Genomic DNA, 19352 nt, shown 5'->3' with positions numbered 1-19352 from the left:
CACCAAAACCAACGACAGTACCAAACACAGACAAAAACCAAAGAAACAAAAATGAACAAAAGAAAGAAAACTACATATCATTATCACTCATGAAATTAGAGGAAAACTTTCTCAACATACTAGCATATTGAATACTGCAATACAATATATAAAAATAATTACACTCTACAATCAAGTAGGACTTGTTTCAAGAATACAAAGCTGCTTCAACAATCAAAACTCAAATCAATGTAATACATCATATCAACAAGCTGCAGAAGAAAAAAACATATGATTGTATCAATTGGCAGAGAAAAAGCGTATGACAAAATTCAACACCCATTCACAATAACAACAACAAAAAAACCCCACACCAAATTAGGAATATGGGAAAATTTCTAAACTTGATTAAGAAACTTCTATGAAGAAAACCTTATACTAACATCATACTTGACAAAATACTGAATGTTACCCCCCTAATATCAGAAACCAGACAAGGATAGCCTTTCTTACTACTACTATTCAATATTGTATTGGAAACCCTAGCTAGTCCAGGAAAAGAAAATGAAGTAGACAGATGGTAAGGAAGAAATAAAACTACCTCTATTTGCAGATGGTATTTCTATGTAAAAAAACCCAAGCAGTCTATCAAAACAAATAAATGCCTACAGTTCAGAAAGATTGTAGGATACCAAACTGACATCTAAAAATTAATTACAATTCTGTATACTACCAAAACTTGGGTGGAAACTTAAAGTTAAAAATCAATCCATTTATCATAAAGAAAAAAGACCACCTAGATATAAACTTTATAAAAATCATTCAGGACCTATTATTGAAATTTATAAAACAGTGATGAAATAAATCAAGCAATACTTAAATAAGTGTACAGACATACCATGTTCATAAACTGGAAGATACAACACCATAAAGAAGACAATTCTTAACAAACTAATCTGACAATTTAACTCAATTTCTATCGAAATTTGATGCTTTTTTTCATAAACAGACAAGCTTCTCCAAAACTTTATGTGGAAAATCAGAGTAATGAGAGTGCTAAATCAGTTTTAAATAAGAAGAATAAAGAGAGATCATTTTATGCAACTAAAATATTTACCACCTAATTACAGCAATCAAGTAAACTAATAGTACAGGACCAAGAAAATGTCTGAGTATCAGCTCCTTAAAGCCGCATGAAGAAAATGTTTGTTTTTTAAAAATCAAAGCCTTAAACAGTCTTAACTGGTAAAATAAAATGTGCCCATTCATAGGTGTATTCTTATCTCCTCAAATATAAAAGTGTTTGATGGCTTTAGCCATTACATTTCTCACAAAAATTAAGCTCCTTATGAACAGAGACAATGTTTTAGAACAGAGAAGACATTCATGAAAGTTTCCAAACCTGCCCTCAACTAACTCTCTTGACACTGGACAGCAATGAATGTATATACAAGACATATAAAAAGTCTAAGTCCTTTCCCTCTCAACAAAACCCTCCTCCTGCCAAGTAAACTAAGGAATCCATGACAAAGTGCCAAAGGCTTGGCAAGGAAGTCTGAAAGAAAATGTGTTTGCAGTTCATTGTCTAAGTCTCCTTAAAAAAAAGAAAAAGGAAAAAAAAATTCCTGAGATAACACTGCAGTGTAAATTAAGGAAAAGATACAGCTGAAGGTTTTCCTACATGCACATAACCGCTGGGTCTCTCTCTGGATGAGTTCTCAGTTGTAGAATAAGGCTCTAGGCTGGATGAATTTCCAGTATGACTCATTAGGTGACAACAGATATCCTGCAACAGAAGGGTTTCTCACAGGGAAGAAAACTGAGGGGTTTCTCTTTGGTATGAATGATCAGATTCTGAGTAAGAGGTTTCCTCAGTGGCTACATTCAAAAAGTCTTTCCCCAGCAGGAGCTCTTGGAGGTTGACCGAGGACTGCCCGCTCGTGAAGGGTCTCCCCACTTCTGCTGCGCTGCCCCTGACGGGGTGTCTCCCAGTATGAATCCTCTGATGCTGAGTGAGGGAGGAGCTACGACTGAAGGCCTTTCCACACTCGCTGCATTCATAGGGCTTCTCCCCGGTGTGGATGATGGAGTGTCGAATAAGGTTTGTGCTCCAGCAGAAGGTTTTCCCACACTCGACACATTCATAGGGTTTCTCTCCACTGTGAATCCGCTGGTGCCTCGTGAGCCCCGAGCGGCGGTTGAAGGCCTTCCCACACTCCATGCACTCGTAGGGCTTCTCCCCGGTGTGGATGCTGAAGTGTCGGATGAGATCTGCACGATTGCTAAAGGCTTTCCCACATTCTTTGCACTCAAAAGGTTTTTCTCCAGTGTGGGCCCTTTTGTGCAAGATGAAAGTGGAACAGTGGGTGAAGGCCTTTCCACACTCAGTGCACACATAGGGCTTCTCCCCGGTGTGGATCCTCTGGTGCCTCTTGAGGTAGGACCTGTGGTTGAAGGCCTTCCCGCACTCCAGGCACTCGAAGGGCTTCTCCCCCGTGTGGATGACGTAGTGGTGAATGAGGGCCGCGCTCTCACAGAAGGCCTTCCCGCACTCGCTGCACTCGTAGGGCTTCTCCCCAGTGTGAGTCTGCTGGTGCCACATGAGGTAGGACCTGTGTTTGAAGACCTTGCCACACTCGAAGCATTCGTAGGGATTCTCGCCACTGTGGATTATGTAGTGACGTATGAAACCTGGCCTATCTCGGAAGGCTTTTCCACACTCTTTGCACACAAAGGGTTTCTCTCCAGTGTGGCTCCTGTTATGCAAGACAAAAGTGGAGCGGTGGGTGAAGGCCTTTCCACACTCGTTGCACTTATAAGGCTTCTCCCCGCTGTGAATCCGCTGGTGCTGTGTAAGGTGTGACTTGCGGTTGAAGGCCTTCCCGCACTCCATGCACTTATAGGGCTTCTCCCCGGTGTGGACCATGTGGTGCTGGAGGAGGTAAGTGCTTTTACTAAAGGTTTTCCCACACTCAGTGCATTCATAGGGCTTCACTCCAGAGTGAATTCTCTCGTGTCGAGCAAGGAGGCGTTTCTTGTTAAAAATTTTCCCACATTCGTTGCATTTAAAGATATTTTCTTCTTCTTGAATCATGGGATCTTTACCTGATCCACACGAGTCATGGTCATGGACAGCACCTCGCAGAGGGACTGGCTCCTGTACAATTCTTGAACACACATTATCAGCTGTCCCTATGTTGCCATCTTCAGAGCTTGATTTCCCAGGGAGTTTCTCCTTCTGGGGATCTATCTCTGGTCTCAAATGTCCTTCTTGCATTTCCAATGACCCATCCTGATCCTTGGTTTGGCGCTTCTGGGAGTCTCCTGCAACTCCTTGTATTAGTTGTTCCTGGACGGGGACGCCCTCAGACAGGGCTGGCTCACCAATGGCAGATACTGTGGCCTTGGGTTTTCCTTTGTCACCTGAAAGAAATCCAATACACAAATAGGTCTGTTGGTAATGCCAACACAGGAGAAAAACGAGCATTTCAGTGAAATGAACAGAAAAAAAATGAAGATGAAAATAGTGTCTTTGTGTCTTGCCACCTCTGAATCCCAGGATAACAATTTCTTTCCTGGTCCTCGGACTGTTGACACCATGAAAGGGAGAGAGACCCAGGGGAATGGCTAGATTAGAAGACAAAGTGCTGGAGGGGAGACACAGTCAATTCCAGATTGGATATTTATGCAAATGGATAACTTATATAGGACCTCAGATAGTTCGCTTAAGAGATGATTCAGGGCAATGCTTGACCACACGAGAAAAGCCCAACCATGTAATTAGAGGATTTGTGTTTTGGGCTAGAAGATAGCAACTAGGCCTCTGGAAAGAGATGGGGAGGGGCAGGAGTCAGGTAGGAAATGATCCAATCAATTATGTTTATGTAATGGCAGTGAATAAAACTCTGGACCCTCAAGCCAAGTGAAATTCCTAGGCTGCCAATACTTCATGCATGTATTGCCCTACATCAATGCCAGAAGGGTAACAAGTCCCCAAGGACATAGTAGCTCATGTTTGGAACCCCTCCCAAAACTGGTCCTAAAATATACCTGATGCAGATGTACTGGACATGATTTACAACAACTATGTTAAAGAAGCTCAAAGAGCTAAAGTAAGATATAGAGAAAGTCAAGAAAACCATATATAAACAAAATGGAAGTATCAGCAAAGAGCAAGAAACCTAAATAGAAACCAAAATGTACAATAACTGAAATGAAAACTTCACTACAGGGATTCAAAGGAAGATTACAGTAGGATGAAGAAAGAATCAGCATACAGGACAATGGAAATTATGTCCAAACACAGAAAAAAAAAAGAAAAACATTTAAGAAAAGTGAAAATACCCTAATGGAACTGTGATAAACCACTAAGGGAACCAATACACTCACTGTGGGATTCCCAGAAAATAGTGAAAGAAAATATTTGAATAAATGGCTGAAAATGTCCCAAATTTGATGAAAGACATCAATTTAAATATCCAAAAAGATCAATGCACTCCAAGAAAAATGAACTAAAATAGACTCACACCAATAAAACTTATAATCAAACTTGTGAAAGCCAAAGACAGAGTATCTTGATAGCAAGCTTGAAGACACTTGTCACATACAAGAAATTCTCAATAAGATTATCAGCAGAGTTCTCATCAGAAACTCGGGAGGCCAGAAAACAGAAAAAAAATCTGTCAACCGAGAATCCTATATCCAGGGGCACCTGTATGGCTCAGTCAGTTAAGCAACCGACTCTTGATTTCAGCTCAGGTCATGATCTCATGAAGCCTACTTGGGAATGCTCATTCTCCTTCTCTCCTTCTGACCTTTCCCTGCTCTCCCTCTCTCTTGAAATGAATAAATGAACTTAAAAAAAAATCATATATCTGGCAAAACTCTTTTAACAGTGATGAAAGAAATTAAGTCATTCCCATATATAAAATCTGAGAAAGTCTGTTATCACCAGACCTGTCTTGCAAGAAATTCTCAAGGAAATCCTACAGGGTGAAATGAAAGGACACTACGGGGCGCCTGGGTGGCTCAGTCAGTTAAGCATATGACTTCGGCTCAGGTCATGATCTCGCGGTCCGTGAGTTCAAGCCCCGCATCAGGCTCTGTGCTGACAGCTCAGAGCCTGGAGCCTGTTTCAAATTCTGTGTGTCTCCCTCTCTCTCTGACCCTCCCCTGTTCATGCTGTCTCTCCCCGTCTCAAAAATAAACAAACATTAAAAAAAAAAAAAAAAGAAATGAAAGGATACTAGACAGCAATTCAAAGCCATATTAAAAAATAAAGATCTCAATAAAGGTAAATATGTGAACAATTATAAAAGCTACTATTATTTTAACAAGGGTTTATAACTACACTTTTTGTTTTTTACATGATTTAGGAGACTAGTTTAAAAAAACTGTATTAATCTAAAAGGTAGTGTTACTATAACTTCAGTTTATAACTCCACATTTAGTTTCCTACATAATTCAAGAGACTAATGGGTTTAAAAGAGTTATTAAGATTGAGGGCATACAATATATAAAGACGTAATGTGGTAACATGACCAACTAAAAGAGGTGAGAACAGAACTGTAAAGAACTTCTTCTCCTGATATAAAATCAAATTAGTGTTATAAATTTAAGATATTAAATGTAATCCCCATGGAAACCACAAATAATCAGCTAGGGATAATATACACAAAGGAAATGAGAAAGGAATTTAAACATTTCACTACAGAAAGTCAACTGAACACAAGAGAAGACAATAATGAGAAACAAATGAGACAATAATGAGAAACAAAAAAAAAATCTATAATGCATATAAAAAGCCAATATCAAAATGACAGAAATCTCTCTGTATTAGTAATTACTTTAAATGTAAATGCATTAAACTCTCCAATTAAAAAATAGAGATTGGGGGTGCCTGGGTGGCTCAGTCAGTTGAGCGTCCAACTTCAACTCAGGTCATGATCTCACAGTTTGTGAGTCTGTGCCCCACATCAGGCTCGCTGCTGTCAGGGCAGAGCTTGCTTCAGATCCTCTGTCCCCCCCACTCTACCCCTTCCGTACTCATGCACTCTCTCAAAAAAATTAAACATTTAAAAAAGTTTTTAAATAATAATAAAAAACAGAGATTGGCAGAATTGATAAAACACGTGATCCAAGTATATGTGTCTACAAGAGACTTACTTTAGATCTAAAGACACAAATAGATTAAAAGTGAAAGAACGGAAAACGATATTACATGGAAATACAAACCAAAAGCAAGCAGAAGTGGCTATGTTATTATCAAACAAAATAGACTTTAAATCAGAAAAGATTACAAAAGACAATAAAGGACATTACATTTTAATAAAAAGTATAATACAGCAAGAAGCTCTAACAATTATAGACATATACTTAATGTCAAACCATCAAAACGTATGAAGCAAAAAGCGACACAATGAAGGAAGAAAGAGACAATCCTACGGTAATACATGGAAACTTCAATACCCCATTCTCAATAATGGATAGCACAACCAGACAAACTAGAAGTAAGGAAATAGAGGACTTAACATAATAAGCTAAGTAGAGCTAACAGACATATACAGAATATTCTACCCCACAACAATAGCATACACATTCTTCTCAAGTGTACATGGAACATTTTCCAGGACAGACCATGTTAGGCCACAAATTAAGTCTCAATAGGTTTAAAAAGATAACACATAAACTATGATTCATTTCTAATGAAAATGAAAATTTAACATATCAAAACTTATGGGATGCAATGAAAGCAGCATTAACTGGGAAATTTATAGCCACAAATGCTTACAAATTGATAGCTTATAAATGCTAAATAACAAAAGAGATCTCAAATCAAACTAAAGACAACTTAAGGATGTAGGAAAAGAACAAACTGAAACCACAGCTAGGGGAAGGAAGGAAATAGTAAAGATTAAAGAGAACTGATATAGGGAATAGGAAAATAGAGAAAATCCATGAAACAAAAAGTTGGTTCTTTGAAAAGATAACAAAATTGGCAAACTTTTGGCTACTGAAAAAAAAAAGATTCAGAGTTCTAAATCAGAAATGGAAGTGGGGACATTACTATCAATTCTGCAGAAATGTTTAGTTTTTTTTAATGTTTATTTATTTTTGAGACACAAAGAGAGCATGGGAGGGGCAGAGAGAGAGGGAGATAGAGAATCTGAAGTGGGCCCCAGGTTCTGAGCTGTCAGCACAGAGCCCAATGTGGAGCTTGAACCCGCAAACCTTGAGATCATGACCTGAGCCAAAGTCGGATGCTTAACTGACTGAGCCACTGAGGTGCCCAAGAGAGTACTATGAACTGTGCATCAACAAACTGTTTAACCTACATGAAATGGACAAGCTCCTAGAAACACAAAAGCCATGAAGACTAAATCAGGAAGAAACATAAGATCTGAATAAACCTATAACCAGTAAGGAGGCTGAATTAGTAGTAAAAAAAAAATCTACCAACAAAGAAAAACCCTGGCCCTGATGGCTACACTGATGAATTCTACCAAACATTTTAAAAGAAGAATGAATAGCAATCCTCAAACTCCTTGAAAATATTAAAGAGAAAGAAACACTTCTTAACTTATTAAGGCCATTAGTACCCTGACACCAAAGCCAAAGACATTACAAGAAAACTACAAACTAATATCCCTTATGAACAATGATGCAAAAATTCCTCAACAAAATATCAGCAAACTTCAGTATATGAAAAGGACTGCACACCATGACCAAGTGGGGTTTATTCCTGTAATGCAAGAGCAATCTGACATATGAAAACTGATAAATGTGAATACACCACATTAATATAATGAAGGGAAAAGCCCACACAATCATCTCGATGCTGAAAAGCCTTTGACAAATTCAACATCCTTTCATGATAAAAACACTCAACAAACTAGGAATACAAGGAAACTTTCTCAATACAATGAAAGTCATAAATGAAAGACTCCTAGCAAACATGATACACAATGGTGAAAGACTGAAAGCTTTTCCTCTACTAAGATCAGGAACAGGGCAAGGATGTACGCTATCACCACTTCTATTCAACGTAACACTGGAAGTTCTAGGCAGAGGAATTAGTCAAGAAAGAGAAATAAAAGGCAGCAAAATTGGAAAGGAAAAAGCAAAATTATCTTTGTTTGCAAATAATATGATCTTATATGTAGAAAACTATAAAGATGCCACACACAGTAACTGTTAGAATGAGCTCACCAAAGTAGCAGGATACAAAGTCAACACAGAAAAATCAGTTGCATTTTTATATACTAATAATAAACTATCTGAAAACGAAATTACAAAAAAGGCCTGCTTACAACCGCGTCAAAAAGAATGAAATACTTGGGAGTTAATCTAAACGACAATGTAAAAGAGATACAATGAAAACTACAAAATGTTGCTAAAATGAATTAAAGATGTAAATAAATGGAAACGCATACCATATTCTTGGACTGGAAGTCTTAGTATTGTTAAGATATGGATATAAGTGTCTGACTCGGCTCAGGTCATGATCTCACAGTCCATGGGTTTGAGCCTCACGTCAGGTTCTGTGCTGACAACTCAGAGCTTGGAACCTGCTTTAGATTCTGTGTTTCCCTCTCTCCCCTCCCCTGCTCACACTGTCTCCCTCTCTCTCTCAAAAATAAATATTAAAAAAAATTTTTTAAAGATATTGATATAATCCAAAGTGATCTACAGATTCAATGCAATCCCTACCAAAATCCCAGGCATTTTTGGCAGAAACAGAAAAATCCATCATAACATCTATATAGTATCAGAATGGACCCTGAATAGCCAAAACAATCTTGAAAAAGAACAAACCTGAAGGACTCTAAATTCCTGATTTCAAAACTTACTACAAAACTACAGTAATCAAAACAGTATGGTACTGGCATGAAGACAGACATAGACCAAGAGAACAGAATCAAGATCCCAGTAACGAACTCTAGTATATATCATCAAATCATTTTTGATTAAGGGTGTCAAAACCATTCAATGGAGAAAAAGACACTGTTTACAACAAATGGTGCTTGGAAAACTAAGTATCTACATGCCAAAGAATGAAATTGAACCCTTATCTAACATCATATACAAAAATGAACTCAAAATCGATCAGAGACTTAAATGTGAGACCTACAACTATAAAATTCTTAGAGAACATAGCACAAAACCTCCATGGCACTAGATTTGGCAATGATTTCTTAGATATGACACCAAAGGCATAGGCAACAAAAGAAGAAACAAATTGGAGCTCATAAAAATTAAAAAACTGCATCAAGATATTATCAACAGAGCAAGATAACCCAAAGAATGAGAGAACATATTTGCTCATCATATATCTGACAAGGGATTAATATCCAGAATATACAGAGAACTAAAACTCAAAAACAAAAAAATCCCAATGACAGAAATGGGCAAAGGACCTGAACTAGACATTTCCCCAAAGAAGATACACACACGGTCAGTAACCACAAAAGATGTTCAACACCACTAATCATTAGAGAAATGCAAATCAAAACTATAATAAGTTATCATCTCGACTTCATTAGGATGGTTATCAAAAAATCAGAAAATAACAAATACTGGAGCATGTAGGGCCATGGGAACTCTTGCGCAATGTTGGTGGAAATGTAAAATAACATAGTTTCTGTGGAAACGGTACGGTAGCTCCTCAAAAAGTTAAACAGTGGAATTATGAGACAATCCAGCATTTTTTCTTGACATCTGCCAAAAGAATTAAAATCAGATTCTCAAAGATACTTGTACACCCATGTCACAGCAGAATTATTCACAATAGCTAAAATATGGAAGCCACCAAGTGTCCAACGAGTGATAAATGGATAAGCAAAGTGTGGGATGTGGAATGTCACTGAGCCTTAGAAAGGAAGGAAATTTTGACACACGCTACAACATGGATGAGATTTGAGGACATTACGCTAAGTGAAATAAACCAGTCATAAAGACACACACACACTGTATCATTCCACTAATATGAAGTACCTACAGTAGTCAAAATCAGACACAGAAAGTAAAATTGTGGTTGCCGGGGGCTAGGGCAGAGAGATTGGGGGCGGTTATTGTGTGATGGGGAAGGACTTTCAATTTTACACAACGAAGAGCTCTGGAGATAGAGGTGGTGATGTTGCACCACATTATGAATGTGCTTGATGCCACCACTGTATATTTAAAAATGATAAAATGTTAAGTTTTATAAAAAGGATAAAATAAGAAATATACAAAAAATCCCTAAAAATCAAAAAGAAAATGCAAACAAGTTAATAGAAAAATAGGTATTTATCGTGAAAGGACATTTCAAAAAAAATACAGATTGACCAATAATCCTATAATCAGGTGCTAAAGTTCCTCTGCAACGAAAGAGAAACAAATGGAGACCACAGGAGACATAGTTTTGCACTCATCTGAGTGTCAAAAATTGAGGAGCCTTAGAGAATCGGGTCCTGGGCAAGGTGTGGGTGGAAGGAGCTTCCATGTGTTCCCGGTGGAAGTGCCCTTTAGAACACACTGGCAATTATCCAGGAAAAACGTGGAAGTTGCATAGCCCGGAATCCATCAACCTCACTCCAGCAGACATCAAAGATGCCGTAACCACAGGCAGGAGGACCACTGGGGGGACGACTCCGGGGACCTGGACGGCTCTGGACAGCGCCTGTGTGAGCAGTGAGCACGTGAGCGCGCAGGGAGCGGACGGGAGCCAAGCGAGCCGGGAACTTACTGACCTTCTTCAATGGTAAGGAGCTTGGGTCTATTTTTACACGGAGTACAGAAAGGATGAAGTTACCTTACACAACAAACAAAACGAAGGAGGAAATAATTCCCCTGGAAAGGTGCTCTGGACTCTGGTTCAGGAAGCGGCCCTGGGGCCAAGGGCAAGACCCCCTCTGCTAGACGGAAGGCGCAGCTGCAGACTCGAGAGCCCGAGTGGGTGTGGAAGGGTCGAGGCTCAAGAGGGGGAGGAGGCGCAATGCACTGTCAACGCCGCGGTCGCAAGGGGACATGTCCGTGGCTGGGGAAGTGCTAGCCGTCTGGAACAGAGTCTGAGCACCTGGGGAAGCGCAGGCAGGACCTGGAGCCGAGCCGACCAGACCAGAGGCACCACGCAGACGTGGAGAGCGGTGGGGAGGCCAGCGGCCCCTGCAGGGAAGATGATGGGAGTGAGCAGGGAGCATGGAGGCGGGGCTTATGGAGGCGGTGGCATAAGGAACCGAGTCGGGAGATACACCGGGCAGGACACGGCTGCACAGGACCTGGGGACGCTGGCCAGAGAGAGGCACTGAGGGCGGGGGGAGGCTTGAGCGGCTCTCTGAGGCCGTGTCCGGTCCCCAACCTGCCACCGAAACTTGGCAGGTGGACGGAGGGAGAGACATTACGGGTCCCTGGCCGGGCACGCGGACTCTGGGTCAAAGGGTTCCCCGGCTTCCGAACCACCAGAGAGGCCAGAACGAGAAGCTTCCCGGGGAACCAGGGCCCGCGGTCCCCTCCTGGTCTCCAGCCTGCAGGGTCTCCCGCGTGCCCGCATCCTGGCTCCTACCTGGATAGGTGTTCTGGGAGAGGCCTCTCTTCGCCGTCCACGGCTCCTGCCCGCGCTCCAGCTGGCAGATGAGCTCCGGTCTGGGGACGGGACACCCTGGTCATGGAGAAAGAAAGAAGGCACTGGGATTTTTGGGAAAACAAATTAAACCTCTCAATCTAGTCTGTAAAGAAGACCTTAGAATAAAGCTCCTTCCATCCACACAAAACGCTAACATGCAAACCCAGAAACCAAAAGCAGGCCATACTGCCAGGGAGATTTCTTTCCCTCACAGTAAGTCAAAAACCAATATATAGAGTTTAATCATAAATGTCAAAATATAAAGTGTAATCACAGATAAACATAATCATAAGGGGCTGTGTCAAGCATCTCAAATGGATTATGTCATTTCAAAACTGAAATAAATTTACGGAGTAATTGAAACAACTGACATATTTAAAATATTGACTTATTCGTTCAAAACAAGCTATTTGTCTTCATTGATCTAGGTCTTTTTCTAAATCCTAAGCAAAGTTTTGTATTGTTCTTCCTATAGGCCATGGACCAAATGAGGATTCTATCTCAGGATTTCCTCACAGCATTCTCAGCAAGTACAAATTGCAACCAGCACCACTTTGTAGATGAAGAAACTAACGCTCAGGCAAATCATGGGATTTGCCAGAGCGCACAGACCTGGTGAATGGCTGGGCCAAAACGGACACCCAAGTCCAGCCATATCCGCTCTCTATGCCGTTTTACCACAAAGCTACACAACACCGTTCCGGAAGTGCTGAGTCCCCGTGTGAGGATGATGAGGATCACAACAAGAGATATGACACTGTCAGAGGGGTTCTTAACTGCTAACCTGCACACCACCTGCTCACACCAGGCACTGTTCTGAGCTCTGTTCAAAAGTTACCCATTCATCCTTGCTACAGTCTGGGGAAGTACATACATGAGTAACTGGGGAAGTATATACATGTTACCAGCGAGCACACCCAGGTGCAGTGATGTGCCTGCAGCCACAGCTTTAAGGGGCAGAGCTAGGATTGAACATCAGGGGTCTGGTTCTGGGCCTTTGTCTCCTAAACACGACACTAAGGAGGAAACGGCAACACCCTTGTGTGTGGCCAGCAGCCCCAGACCAAGTGGGGGGTGGAGGTGAGGTCGTCCTCAGAGAACTGGGGCCAAGGGAAGGACAGACTCAGGGACTCTAGACTTCAACATTACATGAACTACTCAAAAATAATAAAACTGAAAATCCTATGCAGTGATACTATTACATATGACCTTTACAGAAACATCAAATATCATACACTGTCATCGACATTAAACACAAAAAGGATTTTTACTACAGAAAACAACAACAACAACAACAAGAACAACAACAACAAAAAATGGAGAACAGCTCAAAAATCAACTACTGGGACCCCATCAAAATAAAAAGCTTCTGCACAGCGAAGGAAACAATCAGCAAAACTAAAGGGCAACTGACAGAATGGGAGAAGATATTTGCAAATGACATAACAGATAAAGGGTTAGTATCCAAAATCTATAAAGAACTTATCAAACTCAACACCCGAAAAACAAATAATCCAGGGAAGAAATGGGCAAAAGACATGTATAGACACTTCTCCAAGGAAGACATCCAGATGGCCGACACATGAAAAAATGCTCAACATCACTCATCATCAGGGAAACACAAATCAAAACCACCATGAGACACCACCTCACAACTGTCAGAATGACTAACATTAACAACTCAGGCAACAACAGATGTGGCGAGGATGCAGAGAAAGAGGATCTCTTTTGCACTGTTGGTGGGAATGCAAACTGGTGCCGCCACTCTGGAAAACAGTATGGCGGCTCCTCAAAAAACTAAAAATAGAACTACCCTATGACCCAGCAATTGCACTACTAGGCATTTATCCACGGGATCCAGATGTGCTGTTTTGAAGGTACACATGCACCCCCATATTTATAGCAGCACTATCAACAATAGCCAAAGTATGGAAAGAGCCCAAATGTCCATCGATGGATGAATGGATAAAGAAGATGTGGTGTATACACACACACACACACACACACACACACACACACACACACACACACTGGAGTATTACTCGGCTATCAAAAAGAATGAAATCTTGCCATCTGCAACTACGTGGATGGAACTGGAGGGTATTATGCTAAGCGAAATTAGTCAGAGAAAGACAAATATCATATGACTTCGCTCATATGAGGACTTTAAGACACACAACAGATGAACATAAGGGAAAGGAAGCAAAAATAATATAAAAAAAAGGAGGGGGGCAAAAACATAAGAGACTCATAAATATGGAGAACAAACTGAGGGCTACTGGAGGGGTTGTGGGAGGGGAGATGGGCTAAATGGGTAAGGGGCATTAAGGAATCTACTCCTGAAATCATTGTTGCACTATATGCTAACTAATTTGGATGTAAATTTTAAGAAATTAAAAAAAAAAAATAGACAACAGCTTCATAAAATGAAGTTCGTCCAGACTGAGTAAATTAAGCTGTCTGAGGGACTCATTGTAGTGGCCAAGACTTCCGGAGGACTGCGATGCCATGAGATTGTGTGGGTGAAGCAGGAACAGTGCCGGGGACAGCGCTCCAAGGACCTGAACAGGCTGTGACTATTATTATTCACTTTTCCTAAAAGTGACCCACTTTTTATTTTGCTTAGATTCCTTCAACAAGGGAATCTGTATCACTCTAGTAAGTGGGAACCGGAGTCACTGGCCTTGAAGGCAGGTCACCCTGAAGACGCAGCAATGAAACCAAAACCATCTTAATTCCCAGTGAGCTCATGCTGCCTACTCGAGGCTGCATGCTCACTCTGTTGAAAAGGGAAATGAGTTTGGGGCGCCTGGGTGGCGCAGTCGGTTAAGCGTCCGACTTCAGCCAGGTCACGATCTCGCGGTCCGTGGGTTCGAGCCCCGCGTCAGGCTCTGGGCTAATGGCTCAGAGCCTGGAGCCTGTTTCCGATTCTGTGTCTCCCTCTCTCTCTGCCCCTCCCCCGTTCATGCTCTGTCTCTCTCTGTCCCAAAAATAAATTTAAAAAGTTGAAATAAAAAATTTAAAAAATAAAAAAAAAAAGGGAAATGAGCAACAATTGCAGGTAAGGTATTAAGATTCAGCACTGAACCCAGATTTTTCTTCAACAATAATCAGGAGGCATTAATCATTCCATGAAATGATTATGTCAGGGTGTCCCTCAATGTCAGCTGATGAAGTGTCCATGCACCCTGTGACCACAGGGTTTTCAACCTCCAATGGACATTTAGGTCAAGATACTTTTTTTTTTTTTTAGTTTATTTATTTTGAGAGAGAAAGCATGAACATGAGAGAGGGAGGGAGGGAGGGAGGGAGAGTGAGACAGAGAAAGAATCCCAAACAGGCTCTGCACTCTCAGCGCAGAGCCCGATGTGGGGCTTGAACTCATGAACTGCGAGATCATGACCTGAGCCGGAACCAAGAGTTGGCTACTTAATCAACTGAGCCACTCAGGCACCCCAGGTCAAGACACTTCTTTGCAGGGAAGACATGGAGGAAACTGTCCTGTGCGTTACAAGAATGTTTGGCAGCACTCCAGGTCTCTACCCACCAGATGCCTGTCTCAGCCCCATCCCAGGGCGACAACCAAAATGTCTACAAGCACTGCCCAGTGTCCCTCGGGGACGACATCGTCCCTGCTTGAGACCGCTAACCTAGAAGGCCACAACCGGGATGATGAGAGAAAGCGACAGGGATGGGGGAGGGCCCTGCATAAGATCTGGTGGTCAGGACACTGCTGGCGAGGGGGCGGGGACCGCGCACAGAAGGGTCACCGTCTGAGAGGCTGAAATGTCCACGAACACTCACCAGGCAGACACAACAGCAAGTTGAGGCCCGAGCCAGGTGTGTGCGCAGGAAACCACCAGACGCCCCGCACAGCCAGGGCAGGGGGAGCTCAGGGAGAGCACGGAAGGGGAGAGAAGAGCTCAGCAGGGCCAAAATGCGCTTTCTATTTGTAAACGTTTTGTTACAAAATATTTAATCTATCAAACTTCTCTAATTTTGTTTTTGCCTCTTCTCACTGAGACCTAACTCCAGTTCTCCAAAAATCGGCACGTCGTCCCCTAAGCTCTGGGGTCTCAGATCGAATGGCCTCGTGGTGACTAACCTCAAGCAGAGAAACATCTAAGCTGGCGTTTCTCAACTGGGCACCCTGGATTCTGCAGGCGGGATAATTCTTGCTGAGGGGCCCGTCGTGTCCATCGAAGGAGGTCTCCAGCATCTCCGGACTCTAACCACCAGATGCCAGTTCCACCCGCACCCAAGGCGCGACAACCCAGAGTGCCCACAGACGTTGCCAAATGGCTCCTGGGGGCAAAACTGCCACCCGCCGAGAAGCACTACTCTAACCGCCTCTCTCGTCCCGGCAGATGATCCCGGCCCTGGAAACAAGTGACAACCACGAGGGCACGTGAGCACAGAGAAGCCCCGTCACTGGGATCCCCTCGTTTACAACAATACCTGTCGGTGCTGAAGGCAAAGGCCTCCGGGGGGCCTGACTCCCTCCCTTCCCGGAGAACTTCCCATCACTCCCTGCCCTGCTGGCCCTGCTGAGGACACCTGAGCCAACCAGGCTCAGCCCGTCAGCTCCCCCTCTGGAATGTGAAATGAGGACCTCAGATGGAGACCAGTCTGTCCCGGGCACTGGGGCGAGAGGTCCAGAGGAGCTCGGGCTCAGGTGGCCATTTCTGCCTCAAGGACACCCCACACAGCCCCGCAGCAGAGTAAGGAAGAGAAACAACAGAAACAGGCAAAGACGCAGAGGTGCGGAATCTGGGGGCCACGCCTGGAGACAGAAGGTCCTCTGACAACGAGGTGGCAGGTCCCCCCCTAGGGTGGAGTGGGGAGCACTTACCCAGAGACACCAGAAGTCCACAGTTTTCCAGCATCACCTCCTGGTACAGGGTCTTCTGGGCCGGGTCCAGCTGCCCCCACTCCTCCTGGGTAAAAGTCACGGCCACATCGTCGAAGGTCACAGACACCTGGATGTCAAACAGAGGTAGCAGCGTGTTGGTGTTGGGGTGTTGGATGGGATCGGGCCTCATCCCTACATCCCTGATAAAGGTACAGAGTGATCAAGGCTCGAATCGCCAAGAACCTCGTGAGCGCCAAGCTCCGTGCCGGGCTCAAGGTGGGGGTGGACACAGCAGTGTAAGGGAGAAGCCTCCTCCACGGGAGCCACCGGAAGGTCACACAAGACAATGGAAGTGACGGGTAGACTGGGAGATGCAGACACCATGGGCCCCAGGACGTCAGAGGAATGAGTGAATAATGACAATAACAGCGTTGGTGACAACGGCAGTACCTGAGCCTCACTGGTCCTGCTCGCTGCCTGCCCCATGCTGAGGGCTTCACATCTTCGTTAAGGTGACTGTAAGTACCCTGTTCTTTTTTTTAATGTTTATTTATTGGGGGGGCGGGGGGGGGGAGTGGCAAAGAGAGAGAGAGAATTCCAAGCTGGTTTCCTGCTCAGCGAGGAGCCCAACACTGGGCTTAATTCCACGACTGTGAGTTCACAGCTGATATCAGGAGTCAGACACTTAACCTACTAAGCCACCCAACTGCCCCACCTTTTTAAAAAAATTTTTTTTCAAGTCCCCAGTTCTTAACTCACCTTGTTTCCACTAATGTGGTCTTGTGACTTAAAAACACCGTATATGGAGGGACGCCTGGGTAGCTCAGTCAGTTAAAGTGTCCAATTTCAGCTCAGGTTATGATCTCACAGTTCGTGAGTTGAAGCCCCACGTAGGGCTCTGTGCTGACAGCTCAGAGCCTGGAGCCTGCTTTGGATTCTGTCTCTTTCTCTCTCTCTCTGCCCCTCCCCCACTAGTGCTCTGTCTCTCAAAAATAAATAAATCTAAAAAAAAAGAAACAAATAACACTGCATATGTAGTTTGCCTTGTTAATGTTACTTACGTCACCATATCCTACAGTCTTCTGAGACATTCAACACATACAAGACCACCTTTCTGCGTGTGACCAGATCAGATCCATGAATTAAATATAAGTAACACAGCTACTCCACTCTCAGATGGACAGCCCCACCGCTGTAGGTCTGTAACTTAAACGCTCCAAGATCTTGGCTTAGGGTTTTCCATCTGCACCTCCAGAGACCACATCTCTGTGCTTTCTAGCTTTGTCCACTCTATCAGTGCTCTTGAATTAATATTTCAATTAAACATCTGGAAAGTCCTAATAAACTAATTGGTTGGTACACAGGAACCCTGCATCATGACTCGGTTCTGGTGCTGGATAAACTCACATCACTGGGAGCATGTTGGGCAGGTAGACACGCACAGAATGGTTAACTACGGCCTCCACATTGATTCTCAAGTGATATATGCGTGAGTTACGAAAACTTTCCGACATGCAATCACATAACATCGTACGTATATGGTTGGTGAGAGGCAAATATATGGTTTTTCTGGTCGGTCTGAAGTTGGAAATGCAGAAAAAATTAGAGAGCGTCACTTATTAATCACATCCTGGCCATTTAGGGCCGACAGTTACAGAAATCATTGTTCAGCTTCCTGGATGGTCACTAGAGCTAGTAATCTGGCTTCCGGCGAGTGTGACTTCGAGCGGGCCGGTTTACTGGGTTGTTTACGATGGATACGGGGTTAGTTCCCTGGGCAGGTGGCTGCAAGTTTGGGTCAAAGTTCTACTTTTACGTACGTTCTGCCACTTGTCACTCTGTATATTGTCTCCCATGTTACAAGGCTGGAGATCAAGTGAGTGACAAGCCCTCTCCACTCGTCCTACACAAACACAGCTGCAAACAGAAATCGAGTTCTCCCTCCACTTCCAGCTGCCCAGGAGCCCTCTCCGCAGCAGAGAGGCAGCAATGCCCAAAACATCGTCTACTCACCTGCGCAGGGTCCATCCACGCCGCCGCCATCATGGGACCCCGTGGACAGAGGCGGGTCCCGCGGGCTCGGCCGACCGCCACCTCTTCCCTGTCCTGGGAGGGGTGACCTCGGCTGACTTTCGCACTCCCCGGTCACCGCGCGGCTCACGGCCCGTTCAAATGCGCGGAGGTGAGTCGCAACCCCCCTTCTCCTCTTTTTGGTTGAGCTGCACTGGAAGCGGCCACAGAACAGGGACCCCTCCCCACAGCTGGCGTGGACGGAATCGTCGCACACAAATGACGTATGCCTCCAGGAGGCCGGAAGCCCCGCCCCCACGTCAACGAGCCGCAGGAAATGCCCCCGTCCTGTCACTCAGTGGCCCCGGTACTGCCGCGGACACCCCCTTGCACAGCCTTCTGGGTAATGTAGTTTTTGCTCTAAAAACGAGTCCCAGAAGAATGCGTTCCAGAGCCAGTCTTCCTCGTGGTAAAACACGGATTAGGCCCAGATTCCCCTGTCAGGCCCGCCTCTTCACCGTGAACACAACGCAGGGGGGCCAAGGAGAATGGATCCCCATCACATGCCTCGGGAAATCGAGGCTCCGAAGGCGGGAGCGTCCGCCTGGCGTCAGGGCACGTGTCACCTGTCCGCCTAGGGTCAGGCCCTAGGCTCGGCTCGCGACTTCCCCGTGCGTCTCACCTCCTCGCGATCTTCCTGGAGGGAGCTGGGCACACGAGCGGTAGGAAGAGCAAACGCCAGGACACGGACGCCGGAAGCCCTCCCTCCCACGCGGCGCATGCGCACCGCCCGGCCCCTCGAGGGCTCTATTCCAGCATCAGCTGCACGTGCTGCCAGGCCTTGACGCCCGCTGGTGAGCGAGGCTGGGGGAGGTCGGGACTCCGGGGTGGAGCACGGGCGCTGCATCC

At 44.2% G+C, this 19352-nt stretch overlaps 1 protein-coding gene across 2 annotated transcripts; it reads right to left on the bottom strand.

Moving 5' to 3' along the window:
• Nucleotides 1-559: 559 nt before the first annotated feature.
• Nucleotides 560-18987, bottom strand: LOC113598042 (zinc finger protein 805). Of its 2 annotated transcripts, none has more exons than XM_053210770.1 (4): nt 18447-18987; nt 16434-16560; nt 11522-11617; nt 560-3402 (listed from the first exon to the last, which is right to left on the bottom strand). In XM_053210770.1, exons 1-4 carry the CDS (start codon nt 18477-18479, stop codon nt 1784-1786), a joined length of 1875 nt encoding a protein of 624 aa, XP_053066745.1. In that variant the 5' UTR covers nt 18480-18987; the 3' UTR covers nt 560-1783. The 2 variants fall into 2 exon arrangements, with proteins under 2 accessions (XP_053066745.1, XP_053066746.1); XM_053210771.1 differs by lacking the exon at nt 18447-18987 and adding an exon at nt 17193-18419.
• Nucleotides 18988-19352: the final 365 nt, after the last annotated feature.

This window comes from Acinonyx jubatus, chromosome E2, assembly GCF_027475565.1.
Source record: "Acinonyx jubatus isolate Ajub_Pintada_27869175 chromosome E2, VMU_Ajub_asm_v1.0, whole genome shotgun sequence".
Lineage (NCBI taxonomy): Eukaryota > Metazoa > Chordata > Mammalia > Carnivora > Felidae > Acinonyx > Acinonyx jubatus.
Note: the sequence above shows the minus strand (reverse complement) of the source record. Positions and strands in the feature narration are given on the sequence as shown.

Bases quoted from the DNA above. Each gene is read 5' to 3' on its own strand.
- LOC113598042 (XM_053210770.1), bottom strand. From the start codon at position 18,479: ATGATGGCGGCGGCGTGGATGGACCCTGCGCAG. The intron at 11,618-16,433 runs GTAAGTGCTCCC...CTCCATGACCAG, and splicing joins TGGACTTCTGGTGTCTCTGG to GGTGTCCCGTCCCCAGACCG. The intron at 3,403-11,521 runs GTAGGAGCCAGG...GATTTCTTTCAG, and splicing joins CTCCCAGAACACCTATCCAG to GTGACAAAGGAAAACCCAAG.